Raw genomic sequence first — 19,020 nt, forward strand, 5'->3', positions numbered from 1 at the left:
AAAGGGAAGTCTTACTTTCTCATAGTGAAAGAGTAAAGACTGATTTGGGGCCCATTTACTTTTTCTACTAGTTTTATTATATCCCTATGCTCTTATGTTTATTTATTTGGAAAAGTACAGCCCAACATTTCAGGGGCCCCCAATAGCACAATTAAAACAGTGCAATAATCCCAAATATTAAAAATGCACCCACAAAATCCAGCAAAACTCTAGAGAGTTATAAATGCTGAAACCACCTGTAACAGCAAGTGGAAAATTAAAACAATCTAAAGTAAAACTCAACCATGGGTATTAAGAGCCAAAAAGGCCTTGCCCCATCACCAACTTAAATGTAAAGGAACATGGTAAAAGACTTCATAAGTAGCATTGCGATAAACCACAATTAACCATTATGTGGTGAAGATCAATAACCTGCAGCAGATTGAAAAAGAACAGCTCTTTTCCAAATCAGACAAGAACGGTTCAGCCCAGGTTGCAACCAAATACAGAAGAGTGTAAAGTGCAAATCTATCCTTTTTCCAGATGCCAGTTAATGCCAGTTTATTAATCTTTAGGATAGGGCTTGTTAGTATCAGAAATTTTAAAAAATACTATATGGAAAGCAGAAATCTCAGTAATGCAGGGTTCCTCAGCCAGGGTTCTGTGGCACCTTCGGGTTCCGCGAGAGGTCCCTAAGGGCTCACTGAGAAATCATGATTTATTTAAAAAATTATTTCAAATTCAGGCAACTTCACATTAGAGAGGTAAGTTTCATTCTTTATGTTTAGTTTAAGAACGCTGTTCATGCATCTATACAGGCCTATCCAGGAAACGAATATCATAATTTGATAACTTCTGGCAATATATTTGGGCCTGAATGTGCAGGGGTTCCCTGAGGCCTGAAAAATATTTCAAGGGCTCCCCCAGGGTCAAAAGGTTGAGAAAGGCTGCAGTAATGGATCAACTGCAATATTCAGCACCTTTACTGATGGGTCAGATGAAATCTAACCAGAGTGTTTTCTAGCCATTGGATTCTCTGGGAGTTTTAAAGTTCTTTTTTTCTCCAGCAGATACTCAGCAGAAAAGAGTTGGCACTTTGACCCACTGGCTCTGTGATCCCTTTTGTAAAGAAGAGTTGCTTCTGTGGCTAGGTGCTGAACGGCACTCTTAACCACAAATTAGCCAGCTGCACTTTAATCGAATGTATTTTGTGAATCCAGCCTGTGTAATTGAGATTCACCGGGTTGTGCATGTTCAGAAAATCAGGTTCATTTAGTTAACCTTGGTTAAACATGCATACTTGTGTTTCTGAACCTTGTCATACTGTTATATGTCTCCCTTCCAACTCTGTGAAGGGTTATTGAGAGCTAACTGGAAACAGTTTTTCCTCTCTTTTCCACAGGAGTTTGACAATTACGCTGAATGGGATTTAAGAGATATAGATTTTGTGGAGGATGACTCAGACCTTTTACATGGTGAGTTTTGCTTCTGTTGGTGAAATCCTGAATAGCTCCCTTTTTTGATTCTGAGTCTAATCACAGCTCTAGAATTTCTTGGTGGTGTCCCATCCAAATATTTACCGGGCTGAACTCTGCTCAGCTTCCGTCTGGTATCCAACGATATTGAAATCCTCGGAAACAGCCATCCCTAAAATATGTGGCTTTTCTTTCTCAGTTATTTTCTCAGTTATATACATATTTCACTCTGGGTTAGCTTTAAAAAAAAATAGCAATTTTAGGACTTTTTCACATATGTTTTCCACAGCATGAAACTTCTTTCCTCTACAGGGGATTGTTTTATTTCTCAGTCTGATTTATTTATACTTCAAGGCCGGTACTCCCAAAGCAACTCACATAATTACACTATAACATCCATCTTGTGGAACATAAAAATCACGGTTTCTAATAAAACAAAATGGCATCGCACCTGGGCAACTGTCACCCAAGCAGAAGCTTGATATGCAAATGTCTCACAGCATATGAAAACCTTAAAATGGGCCTTGGATGTTGTTATGGAATGTCTCTGTGAAGGGGGAGGTGACGTGGTGGGTTTCGGCGGTGCTGCTGGTTCTCAGGAGGGAGGGAGCACGGCCCAAGGTGGGGAGCAAGATAAGAGAAAATGCAGTCCGGACAGCAACAGTGGGAGAACTAAGAGGTTCAGCGCAGCCCCGCCCTGGAGCCTTCCCAGCTTATCCCCCCTTAGGTTAGGAGGAGTAGCTTTAGTCTGGCAAGATTTCGTCTACACGGTAAGAACAAATAAAGAACTGGAGTTTGGCTGGATTGATTCTTCGTCATTCTTGGGCTGGGCCTGACAGCTATAGAGCGCTGAAATGAGCAACGAGGCCACGTCAGTGGGTGCGTGGGATTCTGCTGTTCACGGGCATACGGCGGTCACTCCCAGCCATATCAGTTGCTCCCAGCCATAAGGGCATATGTAGGAACCAAGTCTCACAGGGCGGCGGCTTGGAAAAGATTCTCTTCAAAGTCTCAAAGCAGGATTTGGGTCACCTTATTTTGCTAGTTCTCCTGCTCTTTTCCATGCTGTAAAATCAGGAACCGCTGTGGAGATTTGGAAGATCGATGTTGTATTCGTTCCCTGCATGGAGGATTTTTATTCTATTGGTCTCTCTCTCCCCACCCTCCCTGGCCCTGAACTTTTTGCAGCTTTGAAGATTGCAGTTGTAGATATCTATCACTCTCGGCTAAAGGAAAGGCAAAGACGGAAAAAGTGAGTTCTTGGCAATTTTTCCCCCCCTACTCTTTCACCACTGTTACACGGTTCCTTGGAGGTTAATTGCAGTTCTGTACTAGCATTTTTAAAAGGAGTAAACTTGATACAGGTAGTCCTTGTTTAGCGACCACAATTGGGACTGGCAGCTTGGTCCTTAGGTGAAGCGGTCACTAAATGAAACTGTGACTGTGCTTATATTCTGACTTTCGCTTTTCTTTGCTTTACAGACCTGCAAAGGTCATAAATGTGACGATTGGTCACAAAGTTACTTTTTTGTCACCGTTGTAACTGTGAATGGTCACTAAACAAGGCAGTCGCTAAACAAAGACTACCTGTACAACAGGGGCCCATTCTCTAGTGGTTCCATTTATATATGCAGCAGGAAATGAATGGGGTTAGATGTTGACATCAAATGGGGGTACTGATGAGGGGAGTCAAAAGCTGGTGTGGGAATTGTGTGCCAGATGTTTATACTCTTTTAGTAGTTACAGTTTGAAAAGTAGGAAGTTTGGATATGCTTAAAGCAAAGACTCCCTCCATGCCCCCCTTTGGATCAAACTGGCCCTCAGAATTCCCTCTTTGTCCTGCCTCTCAAAAAACCAAGGGTTGTCATCCCAGAGTAACCCACTGTCTACCTGGTAGAAAGTGAGTGTTCCACCCCAGAGCCTCGAGGATGCCGACAGCCTTCCCTCCTTGCCGTCTAAACTGGAAACAGTCAATCTGAGGGACAAGAATTAAAGAGCTCTGATTAACAATATTAATTAGAAGGAAGGCTAAGGTTAAGGTTAAGGTTAAGGTAGCAACACAAGAATTCCAGCAAATTTATTTATTTATTTACTACATTTCTATAGCCGCCCGTCTCGCAGAAAAGCAGCTCTGGGTGGCTTACAGCAATGCAGTAAAAATAAGTGAGGCAGCCAGATACCCACACAAATATATGGATGAGTATGCAATTGAGGATGGCAAAACTCTTTTCTGTTTCCTTCCACTTTTTCTGTGCACAAAGGTGGTAGTTAGTCTCCTTTGTGAAGGAAAGATACTCTACATCTGTTTACTGCCTGAGTGACCGGCATTCCTGTCAGCGTGAAAAGTAACTCATAGATGCCAATGTTCGTTAAGACAGGGTTCCTCAACCTTGGCAGCTCTAAGCGGTGTGGACTTCAACTCCCAGAATTCCCCAGCCAGCTTTGCTTCTGCCCATTGCAAAGGGGGATCCTGTTTTGTACAGGTCTTTGGAGCTGGAAACTTCAAACAGGGACGGACTCTTATCACCCCAGCTTTCTTTAAAAAAAAAAAAACCAAGCATAAACACGCACCTGGCCAAGACTTTAAAAATAAAATTTTCTCTCCAGGGGGCTTGCTCTGGTTCCCAGCCTGTCACTCTGCTAAATAAATAGTTTACCCTGCCCAGAAGGAAACTTTTTTTGCCTCCTCCAACAAATCCTACCCAGTGTTTGTCCAGCCTTTTCTGGGAAGTCATGAAGGAGAAGATGATGCAGTTTCCCTGGAAGGTGTTGGTGTTGGTGTTATTTGCTGCTGGTGCTTGTTCGTGATTAGAAATGCTTTTTAATAAGCACCTTTTAACTTGCAGAATCATAAGAGAACATGGACTAATCAATCTCAGAAAGTTTCAGGGTAAGTACCTGAAGTCGTTGACCTTAATTTGATGCTGCCTCACTAAACTTAGCCACTTGAGTCACACTTTAACTATGGCTTGCTCTTTATGTAATTATGTCTGAGATAAATGAAGGGCAAGTTGCCGGCTCTTGGGGTAGGAAAACATCTGCCAGTCTAGACCTGTTGTGGTTTTGAAGTAGACTCTTGGATGGGAAGCCTCTGAGAGCGCCATGAGAAAGCAGCACATGCATTTTAAAAATGTGCAACGTTCTTTTCCAGTGGCAAAGCATTTAACATTTGTACCCCCAAATCACCTAGACCCCCCTTTGACTGGTTAGCTTAGTTGCATCTGTGTTAACAGCCTCATTTTTCACGCGGAAACCTATGAAGGGTTTGGCCTCCTCCGGTTAGAACATTTTGGATTCACTCCCTTTTCTTTCAGTACTAACGTAGGAGTGTGCGGAGGGTGCAATACCTGTGCCCACACAACATCTGTCACGCTAGGATGCCAGGTGGCGGCAGATATTTGAGGTGGGGGGATGAAGGAAGGAAGATATAAGGCTTAAGCCAGGTCTAAATTCCAATGATATTGATGACAGTCTAGAATTTGCAGAACCCCCCATGAGAGTAGGAACGGAGGACGTTTGAGGTGAGGTTGGCTACTTCCGTCTGAGCACTGTACAAAGTGTTAGGAATTCTAGGATGGCCGTCTCAACCAGGGGTGTCTTCAGGCATCCTCACTGCAACCACATGGTTGTGGCTACCATCTTGACCTTTTTGACCACCCCTGCAATGGATGGCCTGGTCTCAACTTATCAGGGCAGCAGCAGTTGGGGAAATAAATATGACTTTGGCATTATATTCTTGACTCAGTATACATTTCCCTCCTTAAGAGTGTCGATTTTGGTATCTGCATTTGTCTTGCAGTTCTGGAAAGAAGATATCCACAGAAGGTTCAAGATCTCTATGAGACCATGAGGCACTTTGCAAGGATATTGGGGCCAATGGAACATGATAAATTCATAGAGAGCCATGCATGTAGGCATTTTTGGGTTGTCTTTTTCGTCATCCATTCATTCCTGGGAGAGAAACTTCAGTGGTGCTAGGCTCAACCACGAATTTAAAATGCATCGAGATCTAGATGCACTGGGTATGGAATTGCTGCGTTTTTCACCACAAAATGAAAGATGGAAAGCACCTGTTTAGTGAATCATGATCCATTACTGGAGAAGGATGTAAAGTTGGAGCTTCGCTAAGCTTTTCATAAAAAAGAGTAATAATGCACCGACCCACACACATTGTATTTGTTTTTGCCTTCATTATACAGGTAGTCCTTGACTTAACAACCACAATTAGGACTGGAACTTCCATTGCTAAGCGAGGTGGTCATTAAGTGAGTCATGCTTGATTTCACCACCTTTTTCTCCCACTGCAGACACGTGATCATTAAGTGAATCTGGCTTCCCCCGTTGACTTTGCTTATCGGAAGCTGGCTGGGAAGGTCACAAATGGCAATCATGATCCCAGGACACTGCAACTATTGTAAATACACGCTGGTTGCCAAGTGCCTGAATTTTGATCATGTGACCACAGGGACACTGTGATGGTCGTAAGTGTGAGGACCAGTCATATGTCACTTTTTTCAGTGTCGTTGTAACTTTGAACAGTCGCTAAATGAATGGTCATAAGTCAAGGACTATCTGTATTGCTTTCTTTAAACCATTTATATACTGCTTGTCATAAAATATTTCAGAGAGCCACCTTTAAAAACGGATAAAATAACCATGTTAAAGCATTTAATATCAAATTAAAATGGATAAGGAATGAAGAATTAATGAATGCTATATAACATAATTAAAACTCTCTCTACCATTCATACAAGGAAGACTGCATGGTTAATTCATTTTTTCTACTTTTAGTTGATGAGTCTGCTTATAAAGGTTTTAGCACTTCAGTTATAAAATATGTTGACCAGAATGGGTATTACAGCTGCTTTGGATGGATCTCAGTAGAAGAAATCAGTATGTAAATAAAATACTGGTCTGTGTGCTCAACACATAGTTTCCTTTTAAGCAGGCCCTAAAGAAAAGCAGTAATCATCTTGTCAGAAATGGTTGCTTAGAAGTTAAACAATTTAATTTTCCTTTTCCTGAAACAAAACACCATGTGTGCAGTTCTGGCTATCATTTCCCAAACAAAGCAATAGGGTTTTAAAAGGCTGATGTAGACGCACTGGGAACTGGAGTAAGCCCAATTAAATTAATTAGAGAAATTAAACAGATGTCTTGACTTTAATAAGGAACATAAGAACAAATGCCTCATCTTTCTGTCTTTAAAAAGAAGTATGTATGCACAACCCACTACAATACCATCTAATACACTTAACTAATTTGGAGACCTTTCTTTCCCCTTACAAAAATCTCGGAGTGACTTTCCACACAGCTGACTGGAAGCTCCTTCACAAACACCACTCTTCTGTCCATTGAACTGGAAAATTAGGCTAACGGATAGTCTAAGGCAGTGTTTCTCAACCGTGGCAACTGGAAGATGTGTGGACTTCAATTCCCAGAATTCCCCAGCCAGCATGGCTGGCTGGGGAATTCTGGGAATTGAAGTCCACACATCTTCCAGTTGCCACGGTTGAGAAACACTGGTGTAAGGAGCCCAGAGAGTCAGGGTGGTATAATGTTAAAGGTGTCTACAGACAACGAGACCCAGCTTCAATTCCATCTTCAGCTACAAAAACTCCGTGGGTAACTTTGGACCGCTCCTTCCCTCTCAGCCCAAGGATGAGTGTGGGGCAGTGTTAAAGGTGCTGATTAGGAGCGTGGAGACATGGAACCTGCCTGGTGGCTTTGGACCAGTTCTTCTCTCAGCCCTAGAGTCAGTCTGGTGTAGTGGGGAAGATGCTGGACTAGAAGAGGGGAGACCCAGGTGCAAGTCCCCCCAAAAGCTACCCGGGGGACTTTGGGCCGGTCCTCCTCTCTCATCTCCAGACCAGTGTGGCCCAGCGGTGAAGGTGATGAGCTAGGAATGGGGAGACCTGGGTTCTAGTCCCCCCTTGACTGTACAATCTCCCTGGGGGACTTCACACACTCAGCCTAGCCTACTCCAGAGTCAGGCTCTCATCCCAGCCTAGTAAAATTATTAGGATGCTTCTACAGCTTAAAGAAAGAGCTGGATATTTTTGTCATTTTTTTAAAATCATACTAACTTTTTACTTGCTTCTGCATTTTAGCATGTTGCTTTTTGGTGAAGTTCCCAGATGTTTGTTTTATACTTTATACAGCACCTAAAGAATCTCTTTTAAATGCAAATAATAAAATAAGTCTGTAAACAAAGAGAGCCACAACTGAACCTGTTCTTTATTTTTTTTTTCTTCATTTTTGCATTATTCTAATGGGAACACAGTGGAGTTTGAGCTGCGTACTGAAATCAAACGCCTGCAGGAGTACAGGTTAGCAGGAATCACCAATTTCTGCAGTAAGTACATACCCGATGGTACTAATAGTAGCAGCAGGAATTATTATTTAGTGTGCACTTGTAAGGACAGTACAGGGTAGTCTTTGCTTACCGACTGCCTCCTGCAGTGACCTTTCAAAGTTATGAGGGTGAGAAAGACGACAACTTTGCGACCAGTCCTCGCATTTATGACCGTCGCAGCATCCCGTGGTCACGTGATTGCCATTTGAGTGCTTCCCAGCGGGTTTATGGCAAGCAAAGTCAATAGAGGAGGCAGAAATAAAATCTTAAGTCACGGTCATGTGATTTTTCGCTTAGCTATTGTGGCGCTTTGCTTAACGATCAAAGGGGAAGTGAAGTTAAAAGCCCATTGTAGTCACATGATTTTCTGCTTAGTGACCATGGCGCTTAGCAACCGAGTTGTGAGTCCCAGTTGTGGTCAGTAAGCGAGGACTGCCCATACAGATAAATTGTGTGTGTCTGTTGTGTGTACTGCTGTTCCCTAAATGAGAAAAGTCACTTGTTTTTTTGAAACCTAAGCTATTAGTGACAAAGGCTCAAGTCATTGTACTTGAGAAGAATCAGCACTCTGAACAGAAGAGCGTCTTGGATATTTAGGGAATGCCCCGGATGGCAATTGCTAAATTCTGCAGCGGTGACCAATTCCCACTGCACCTGAGAATGAGCTAGCTGACTCACAACACCCATGTGAGCACTTTTCATCAGAGAATACAGTAACTATGTGCTCTGTCATTAGAGTCCAGCTTCCTGCTAGAAAAAAAAATTACCTGCTGTCAGCTGTGCCCAGCACTTGTTAGTATGAGGGTTTTCAAACCATCAAATATTCAGGATCCCAAAGTAAGTCTTGTTTTTGCAATAAATTACTCTAGGGGAATGAACCCTGAACTCATTTCAGTCTCAAACTGAAAACAAGTTAGTAATCAGTTAGCAGAGTGGGGGGTGCTCAGCTTCACTCTGGCATGCCAGTATAAAATGGGCACTGTGATACTAGCAGAATTGGTCTTTTCCAAAGAGCATTACAGGTAGTCCTTGGTTAATGACCACTCATTCAGCGACCATTTGAAATTACGATGGTGCTGAACGAGTGGTGGTTGCAACCAGTCCTCGAAGTTCTGGCCATCCTAGGATCCCCACGGTTACATGATCACGATCTGGGAGCTTGGCAACTGGCTCACACTTACAACGGTTGCAGCATCCCGCAGTCACATGACTGCGATTTGTGGCCTTCCCTGTCGGCTTCTCACAAGCAAAGTCAGTGGGGAAGCGGGCAGGGAAGGCACGAGTTGCTCGGGTGAGTCTCCCCCACTTGCTCTCCCTCCCTGAGCCTCGCTGTGCTCACACTGTGCCTCCCCAGCCACTCGTGCATCCTTCCCCACCCGGCAGCAGCCACCCCAAGCCCCATCGTGCTCACACTGTGCCTCCCCGTGCACCCCCTTGGCCCTTCTACCCCCTGGCAGCAGCCACATATCTGCCCGCCTGCCTGCCTGTGAGCCACCTGGGACTTGCAGCTTTCTGCCGGCTTCCCCACTGACTTTGGTAGTTGGAAGCCAGCAGGAAATTGGGAGGAGGTGCTCGCTTAATGACTGATCTTTGCTTAACAATAGCAATGGGGACTGCAGGGACTGCCACCGTTAAGCAATGTGGTCACATGATGTCACGCTTTATGACCACATTGCTGAGTGATGGAAATCCCGGTCACAATTGCCATCATAACTTGAGGACTACCTGTATTCTGAATTCTGCAGAGAGAAACATGATAGTTGTTACTGATGCAGAAAAAAATTGTATAGTCGGGTTATGGAAACAACATACTGTATTTGGGTTTACCGCTTATTATGCACTCAGAACTATACTGTAGCTCATTCTCGCTGTCTAATATGAACTGCAGTATAGTTCTCAACTTACGACCATTCATTTAGCAACCATTCAAAGATATGATGGTGCTAGAAAAAGTAACTTGCGACCGGTCCTCGCAGTTATGACTGTCGCAGCATTCCCTGTGGTCATGTGATCAAAATTCAGGTGCTTGGCAACCAGCATGTATTACGACAGTTGCAGCATCCTGGGGTCATGTGATCGCCATTTGCAACCTTCCCAGACAGCTTCCGACAAGCAAAGTCAATGGAGGAAGCTGGATTTGCTTAATGACCATGTGATTCACTTAACAACCATGACAAAGGTTGTAAAATCTGGTGTGACTCACTTAATGCCTGCCTCACTTAGCGACAGAAGTTCCAATCCCAGTTGTGGTTGTAAGTTGAGGACTACCTGTAGTCATTTATATATGGTAGTAGTTCTCAGTAGTTATGAGAAAATAAGTTCCCTAGTTTATATTATACTCTAGCAAATCTGCTTGACTTCTCAAAGCCCAACAGGAAATGTCAGACATTTTGATTTCGTTACACCTGAATTTTTTTTTTTTTACAACCATGTAAGAGTTATTTATAGAAGTATTCAGTTTTGACGTGATCTGGTAAATATTAGGACTTTTTTTTTTCAGTGACTCCTTGGCCGTGTGCGGTTTTAAGATTTAGTGGTAACAGTTAACACTTCACCTCATTTTACATTTATTATCTTCTCACAGATGAAAATTTGGTTACCTCTGAAGGGGTAAAACTGCTTGGGTTTTTTTTTTTTTTGGACAAGGGGAGACCTGTGAAAACCTGCCCCAGCAGTCCTCTTGCATACGCCGCTCTCCTCTCTGTTCTTCGGGCACAGGTGCAAGGACGTACGACCGTCTCAAGAAGGTGCGCGAAGAGGAGCGATTAAAACGCACCATGCTCTCCGAAGTCCTTCAGTACATCCAGGACAGCAACGCCTGCCAGCAGTGGCTCAGCCGGCAAGCCGACATGTGCGTCCCGGTTTGCTTTGGGCTTAAAAGAAAAAAAAGAAATGAAACGGAGTATTTTTTAAACTGACAGGTTTGCTTGAGGAATGAATGATTAGATCAGTGTTTCTCAGCCTGGGCCACTTTAAGATGTGTGGACTTCAACTCCCAGAATTCCCCAGCCAGCCATGGCTGGCTGGGGAATTCTGGGAGTTGAAGTCCACACATCTTAAAGTGGCCCAGGCTGAGAAACTCTGGATTAGATAATACGGGGGGAAAAAAGCCACTAGTTATATATCCATCTTTTGAGAGTTCTGTCAGTCTTGGGTGAAAATTCAGGATAAAGCCAGGTTTCTTTTATGAAAAGGCACTTTTATGACTGGCACTTTTAAGGACATTTCCAGGCAAAGCAGATATTCCTATTTTCCGTTCCCAGATATGAGCAATTGTTCTTGGGAAGCAGGGTGTGCATTTGCGCTGCCAAGCCAGGCGAGAATCCAACCATCTCTGGCTTCTGAAAATTGTGCAACCACAGCACACTTGAGTTCTGGCACTCTTCTGCATTTGTGGTTGACATCGCTTAAACTTCTAGTCACAGTGTTGGGGCCAACAATTAGGAAACCAACACACACACACCCAGGTGACGTGAGCATGACACCTTCAGCCAGATTCTTTAGAGATGACTGGCCTCGGCCCCATGTCCTTCATGGAGTCCAGATTGACCCCCCCGGGGTCTTATGCTTTTGGGGGCATTTTCACTCCTACAGGCAACAGCGAAATCACAGGGGGGCCTTTATCTTCTCAGCTAAGGGCAAAGGTTGTGGGGCTCAGATGAAACAGCACTTCCTTGCCTCCCTCCCAACCACACCGCCCCCAAATCGTCTGCCTCCTGGATTCAGTCTGGGCTTCCCAAAAGCCTGCTTTTAATGGTTCTCCTCCCTGGAAGACCAGTCTTCTCTTGGTCCTCAGCTGGCCTCTCTGTGTGTCTTCTCTTGGCCCTCAGCTGCTTATGGGGCCTTTGTTCTCCCGATCTGTTGCTCGGCTGCCCAGCACTACAGCTGAAGAGTGACACTCGTACATCCCTGGCCACCACATTGGGTCACCTAGCTGCTGCCCGCTGAAGGCATATGGGGCACACAACAAGAGACAAATTATGTCAGACAACTCAGAAGGTGGCAGGGGAGAACATACTGAATGGGGCAAAGAACTAGTGAAGGAAGAGGAGGTGCCCACCTTGGGGGCCTGCAGGCACAGGGAACCTCCTTGCAATGCAGCCTTCAGTCCTGAAATGAAGGCAGATGCGGCACTGTGCAGCCGAGCAACCGACTGGGAAAAGAGAGGGCCCGTAAGCAGCTGAGGGCCAAGAGAAGACGGAGTACTGGCCTTCCAGGGTCTGGAGCTGGAGGGAGGAGGAGGAGGAGCTGCTGCTGCTGCTGCTACTACTACTACTATGACTATATCTCTTCTCCAATGCCACTCACCTCAACAGCAGCGCCACCTCTTCTTGACCTCATTTGTGCTACAGGTAGACCTCACTTAATAACCACAATTGGGACCGGCAACTGTTGCTAAGCAACACAGGTCATTAAGTGAGACATCACATGGCCTCACCTGACTTATGACATCACTTTTCCCCGTGGTGGTTAAGCAAATCACTGCAGTTGTCAAGTGAGGCATCGTGTGACTGTGACTTGACATTTCGCTGCTGGCTTCTCTGTTCACTCTGCCTGTCGCCGCGAAGTGCACAAATGGCGGTCACATGACTGCAGGGCCCTGCAATGGCTGTAAGTGTGAGGAACGGTCATAAGGTTACCTTTTCAGTACTGTTGTAACTTTGAACAGTTGCTAAACAGGGCAGTCGTTAAGCGAGGACTACCAGTACATTGCAGGAGACCCTCACCAAGTTCAGGCCTACCACTACAGCTGGAGAAGCAACACGTGACCCACCTCCCTTTCTCCTGCCAGCCTTCAAGGGCTGCAGCCTGGAAGCAGCTGGCACAACAGTTCTTTCATCATGGGTGGGAGGAGGGACCTGAGAGCTTTGCCTCGGGACCGAGAAAGCTCTTCTTAACCCTAATGTATGGAACTTACTGTTTGCTAACCTGCTTCATTTTTTTCCCCATTTACAGCGATTCCGGCCTGAGTCTCACAATACCAGTTACATCAAATTCAGGTATTTTCTTCCATGCCCATCTATCAGTTCTTACGCTGTAAAAGTGGGGAAAAGGGAGTCGGGCACCCTAACTATTCATGCGCTCACCACCTCTCCAGTTTGAGAAGGAAGGCCCTGGGGTCCTCCGCTGAAAATTGTTCTGGAAGATTGGCAGATTTCTGGTTCTCACTCCCTTCTTTGCAGAAGGCCACAAATGGATAAGTATGGATCGTTTTGTGCATCATGTGCTTCTAACTGAGCACAATGGAGACACAATAAAATAATAAATATTATAATATACTAAAATCAATTTAACCTTCTAATGTAACATCAGCTGCCTGTGATAAAATGCACATGACATATAATATCAACATCATGCATTCAGATTAACAGGAAATGTTTTTTTTAATGACTTCAAAGCATCCATAAAAAAGAAGCAATTGTAGCACTTTTTCAAACTTACGAGTGCCCAAGGCAGATTAATTGCAGCATGCTGCACAAACAGCAATCCAGAAAGTCATAGTAGAACATTAGAAAACCTGCAGTGAAGCAAGCAATGCACACAGACACACCCCATTTCCAGAATTACCAGGCAATTGGATTTAAGAAAGTCAGGACATCTCATGACACGTTACAGGAATGAAGCATTTATTACACACGTCCTTGTGACATTCCCCCTTGCTATGTATGTGACTGACTGTTTTACCAGTGTTCACAGGAGTGTGCAGCGTGTACCCATAAAATGGGCCCTATGATGTCTTTCCCCAGTCAGGATCTTGATATTGAATTGGGAATCACTAGAACTCAAACGAGGCATATATGAAACACATTTGTAATTAATGTGACTTGTAGGACCTCAGAGGGGAAGGGAAAGGAAAGCTGTTGAATGTAGATGATGATGATGATGATGCAAAAATGTCTATGTTATGTCCAACAATTTGGAATCACAAGCCTTGGCCCAGGGTTCGGTTCAGTGAGAGGTCAGTAGGGGTTCCCTGGGAGATCACGATATATTTAAAAAATTATTTCAAATTCCGGCAACTTCACATTAAAGAAGTAAGTTTCATTCTTTAGTTTAAGAACACTGTTAATGCCTATATACAGGCCTACCCATGAAACGAATATAATAATTTGGTAACTTCTGGCCTATATTGGAGGCTGAATGGGCAGGGGTTCCCCGAGGCCTGAAAAATATTTCAGGGGTTCCTCCAGGGTCAGAAGGTTGAGAAAGGCTGCCTTGGCCTGTCTAGTCCAGTTTCTGAGTCACAGTGGCCAAATAGGTGCCCTCAGGAAGTTCACAAGCCTCTAGCTGATAGCCCAGTAGCCCATGACTTTGTCTAGCCTCTTTGAAAACCATCTAAAATGGTGGCCTGACCTTATTCCATTCCACAGTTCGGCTACACATTCTGTAAAGAAGGGTTCCCCTTGACCGGTTTTGAATCTCTCCACATTTAGTTGTAATGGATAATTTCAAATCTAATATTAGGAGAGAGAGGAAGAGAGAATCTTCTTTTTATCCATCTTTTTCATTCCGTGCATGATTTCAGATGCCTCTCTCTTGTCTCCCCTCACCTGCATTTGCTCCAAGCTGAAAACTTGCAGGCTGTGTTCTTTTTTTCATTTTAAGAACAACCGCTGTCCATAAGGTAATTATCACTGGCATTTCATTTCCCTCCAAGCTCCCTGTTTACATTTTCTCCCACCCACTCCTTGGTGTATATATAGTCCTATCTCAGAATAGCTGTGAATGCATCTGGTGGACTTCATTCGTGCCACCGTAAGCATGTTAATCTTTAAGGTGGCACAAGACTATTTTGCTGGCTTTGCTGCAATAGACTGATACCACGGGAAATAATAATAATGGCATTTCTCTTGTGACAGCTCATTGCCTAGTAAACGCTCCTACTCATTTGCTTAACTGCATGTTTCCAGTGACTACCTCTCATAATGTGAACAAGTTTCAGTGTGAATCATTCAGCCACATTGCTAGTATCTGATGTGTCACCTGTTCAGGGCTTGAACCTGCTGTAATGGTATGTGGGAATTACCTTGGGAGATGGAGGGGAAGAGATGCTGCCTAGGGAACGGTCAGGTAAGCGGGAGCATAGCCCACAGCTGCATAATGGGTGGAGAAAGAGGCTCAGAAGGGACCCTCCCTAGTTTCTCAGGCTGTAAAGGAGATGGTGGGAGATTTGTTCTTTGAGACTTGCAAGACTGATGTCTGCCTTCCCAGGTAGACCAGACAGAAAACATGACCAAATGAGCTAATTCTACTTTATTGTAAGGCTACGTTAACAGAATCTTGCAAGTCTGAAAATACAAATCTCCCTCCATCTCCTTTACAGCCCGAGAAACTAGAGAGAGTCCCTTCTGAGCCTCTTTCTCTCTCATTATGCAGCTGTGGGCTATGCCCTCTCTTGTCTGTTCATTCCCTAGGCAGCATCTCTTCGCCCTGTCTCCCAAGGTCATTCCCACATGCCATTACATCTGCTCAGAAAGTAGACATCAGTAAGAAGAGCCAAGCCTGCCAGATGTGTTCTGAATACTCAAATTTGACTGTCCACTGCATGGCCAAGTGTGGCCCATCATGCAGTAGCCATAAGGGCACGTTCTGGATTCAGATGTCCGCTCTCCTAAGGAAATTACTTTTTCCAGCATTATGATAATGCCAAGTATTACACACCATGATGTTCAATATGCTCCTTTATTTCCTGCAAAATATCCTGAAATGCCAATTAACTTGGTGGGGCTTCTTTGCTACATAAATGCTTGGAACAATAGAATCACGATTCCTGCCCAGGGAGAAATTCTCAGACCATCCCAGACAAATGGCCACCCACTCTTTGCCTGAAAACTTCCCTTGATAAAGTCCCCCGTGATTCCAGGAGATGGGCTCTTCGAGGTCTTCATAGCTCTCACAGTCATGAAATTCCTCCTCCTCTCCAGTTTGGATCTGCCTTTGTAAAGCTTCCACCTGTTGTACTGGAAGACTGCTATGGTATCTCATGTTCAAATCCCATAGGATCCGGTTACATTCACTGGGTTACTATCGAAATGCAGAGGTTTATAGCAAAGGCAAATCAGTAAATTACCTTATCCTCATCTGACTACTGAGGGAGCCTTCCCCTTGGGTTAGAACCTCCCGAATATGGTAGCGCAGATTCTTGATCACAGTTCTTTCTTGCCAGGGTCGGAGATAGGAGGACCAAAACAGGGCCAGGGCACCCCCTTTCCCACTGAGCTGCCAGAGGAGAAACAGAGGGCTGGTTTGATTTGTTAGTTATTAATGACTTTGGAAAGTAGCCCAAGGATCATAGATTATGGGTAATCAGTAGCATCCAGTTTCTTCTATTGCCACACTACAGAAAGCTGTGAATGCCTTCAAGGCTGCTTTGATGAAAAACACTTTTTTCCCCACACTGATGCATCAGTGACTCCAGTTGCGCATCTTTTTGGCCCTCTCATGACAGGGCCTGGGATGATTGAAACAGTGGGCAACATCTGTCCGCCCCCATTTTAACTATCCCACCTCTCACCCTGCCCCTTGTAGTCGACCGGCATCTAAGCGGGAAGTACATTAAGAGCTGGTTCTCCAGATCCTGGGTCCTTCTAACCAGGGTTGGTGTTGTTACCTTTCCACAGGTAGGAGAAGCGCCCCTCCATTGAACCTCACCGGTCTCCCTGGGACAGAAAAGCTGAATGAGAAGGAAAAAGAGGTAACTGGGGGACAGAGACTGATTGGGAAGGCCATCGTGTTAAATTACTGTTGGTCTTGTTAGGACAACACGGACTGCACCCAGTGAAAGTGCTGGCCGTCCCAGACTCCTCGTCTGGCTGACAGATACGCAAATCTAGTCTAGTGCAAGGAATACACCGCCCTATTTCCTGCTTGTGTAACCTTTTCCATCACTAGGAAACCACTGTTTTCTGAGACTGTAGATGCGGGTTAATTGAAGCAATGCCATTGCCAGGCAGGGTTTATCCGAGAAAGGACTGTGCCATTAGCCCTAATCACAGGATGCCTGTGTGTCTAAGCAGCCAGAGCGGCAACTGGAAGCAGCTTCCAGGAGCACATCGGGGCCTGGATATTTTCCCTGCCACCCTCACCTGCACAGTCTTTTTTATGTTCAAAGACACACGCAGCAGAATTAGAAGAAATGAATTCCTTGTGCAAAACGGGGGTGGGGGGGAGGACAGGATTTATAAAGGAGGAATAGCCTTTAAAAATCTTGAAAACTTGCTTCAACTCACTGAATTCCTGAATAGAATTGTTTAGGATTACAAGGTGGGCATATTTTGGATTATCTTTCTTCCTTCCTCTCAGGAAAGTAAGAGACTGGCTGCCTTTATTCTTTCCCTTCCCTTCCCTTCCCTTCCCTTCCCTAAATCTCCCAAACCTTCAAGTCAAATTCTGGCTAGCTATTCAGCTGATACTTTTCATGCCTTTGGGTGTGTCAGAGGTGAACATGCTTCACCGGCAACCTTGACAGAAGCTTGGTTTTCCTTGGTGGCTGCAGTTTTGTTCTGCTGGGTTTTATCACAGCATTTCTGTATTAAAAGGGGGGAAAGCAGGCAGTTGGTGTCTCCACCAGAGTCATTATAGCATTGGGAACTTAAGAAGAGGGCTAGAGTTTTTAGATCTGCTGGTGCTGTTCCAGCATTACCAAGTTGAACAGCATACTTTGATCTAAGCTCTTATTTCAGCCTCCAGCAGAGGCAAAGGGTTTGGCATATAATTAAGGTCTAGCACAGTGTTTCTCAACCCCATGCTGGCTGGGGAATTCTGGGAGTTGAAGTCCACACATCTTCAAGTTGCCAAGGTTGAGAAACACTGTGCTAGCATGTAAGCCCCACTGTCTGCATACCTCCTTCCATAGACAGTTTCTGCTTTTCATACTTGGGCAGAGTCACGTCCTGTATTTATGAAAAGATACAAAAAAGGACTGACTGATCTTGCTCTTGGCAGGGGAGGGCGGTTAAGAGACGGCCTGATTGGCACCTGTCAGTCATCCTGTGTTAGGCACACCCGAGTGAAAGTTTGCCCTATTACAGAGCGAGCTTCCGTGCCCCCTCCAGCACACCCACTTTTGGAAGAGTGGAATTTCTGTCTGTTATCAAGACCAGACGTTTTGGACACAGAGGGAATCCTCTTCCAACAGATGGTGGGGAGGAGATGTTGATTCCTTAAAGTTCCCTACTACACCTATACTTAGGTGAATCGCTCTGAAAGTTCTCATTCATTTATTTAGTAAATTTTTAGGCCGCTTATCTCATAGACATGACTCCGGGTGGCCCACAAGTCCTCCGGTCCCGCTCCTTGTGCAGCCGAGGGGACGGCGCAGCGAAACTTCCCTGCCCCTTGCAGCTGGCATGAGAGCGCGTATCCTTTTGCACTGCACCGTCTTAAAAGGTTTGGGCACAGTTTTGAAAGGTGCCCATTTACCCAGAACGAACCTCGATTCGTTATTCGTTATATAACCTCGATAGGTTATTCAGCAGATGCAGTCTTGGTGAAGATGGGGGTGAGGGAGGAAGTGAAGAGGAGCGGGTGACGGGGATGCGAGATCCATGATTAACCTGTGGCGGTTTCCCTTAGCTCTGTCAAGTGGTTCGGTTGGTCCCCGGCGCATATCTGGAGTACAAGGCCGCCTTAGTCAACGAGTGCCACAAACAAGGGGGCCTGAGGCTAGCCCAGGCACGTGCCCTCATCAAGATTGACGTGAACAAGACCAGGAAGATCTACGACTTCCTCATCCGAGAAGGGTATATCACCAAAGCCTAACGAAAGAGCAGTCACCATGGAAACTTTTCTGCCAGCGCTTTTGAAGCAAAGACTGGGATTTCTTCTGCCATGGCTGCCGTGCAAGCTTGAGAAGACCTCTTTGCAAGCTCCCGTCACATTTCCCTTCACGGGTTTGTTTCAACGCTGGTGTGTAACGATTGTGTGCCCTGTACTGCTATGAACATTTGGGGAAGGATTGTAGGACATGTAATCTATTAATAAAATATAAGTGGGTCGTTGTTTCTCACACTTTTTGTAGCTTATGAAAGAGAAGCGTGGAGGATTTTTGCTTCGGTGCCTCCCGTGGCATAACTACAGGCCTGAAACACTTCGCGCTCCCTTCTTGGAACACATTTCGTGCTCAGCTTTTGTGTGGGAGAACCAGCGGAAAAATTCCTCTTCCGCTCATTTTTTCAAGAGGCTGGGCTGCATGCTAGAGGGGATAAAAGC

The 19,020-nt window shown here is 45.0% G+C and overlaps 1 protein-coding gene across 5 annotated transcripts in view; it reads left to right on the forward strand.

Moving 5' to 3' along the window:
• The window catches only part of TADA2A (transcriptional adaptor 2A), a 40,857-nt gene extending 22,040 nt beyond the window's left edge, over positions 1 to 18,817 (forward strand). For 3 of the 5 annotated variants that reach the window (XM_063296757.1, XM_063296755.1, XM_063296756.1), the window contains 9 exons: positions 1,382 to 1,454; positions 2,643 to 2,706; positions 4,301 to 4,344; positions 5,254 to 5,364; positions 7,738 to 7,809; positions 10,528 to 10,660; positions 12,766 to 12,809; positions 16,431 to 16,504; positions 18,385 to 18,817. In XM_063296757.1, the coding sequence (XP_063152827.1) occupies positions 1,382 to 1,454; positions 2,643 to 2,706; positions 4,301 to 4,344; positions 5,254 to 5,364; positions 7,738 to 7,809; positions 10,528 to 10,660; positions 12,766 to 12,809; positions 16,431 to 16,504; positions 18,385 to 18,570 (801 nt within the window). In that variant the 3' untranslated portion in view covers positions 18,571 to 18,817. Of the gene's footprint in view, positions 1 to 1,381; positions 1,455 to 2,642; positions 2,707 to 4,300; positions 4,345 to 5,253; positions 5,365 to 7,737; positions 7,810 to 10,527; positions 10,661 to 11,072; positions 11,229 to 12,765; positions 12,810 to 16,430; positions 16,505 to 18,384 lie in introns of those variants that run through there. The other 2 variants (XM_063296758.1, XM_063296759.1) reach the window with 2 other exon arrangements.
• Positions 18,818 to 19,020: the final 203 nt, after the last annotated feature.

The sequence above is a fragment of the Candoia aspera genome, chromosome 1 (assembly GCF_035149785.1).
Source record: "Candoia aspera isolate rCanAsp1 chromosome 1, rCanAsp1.hap2, whole genome shotgun sequence".
NCBI lineage: Eukaryota > Metazoa > Chordata > Lepidosauria > Squamata > Boidae > Candoia > Candoia aspera.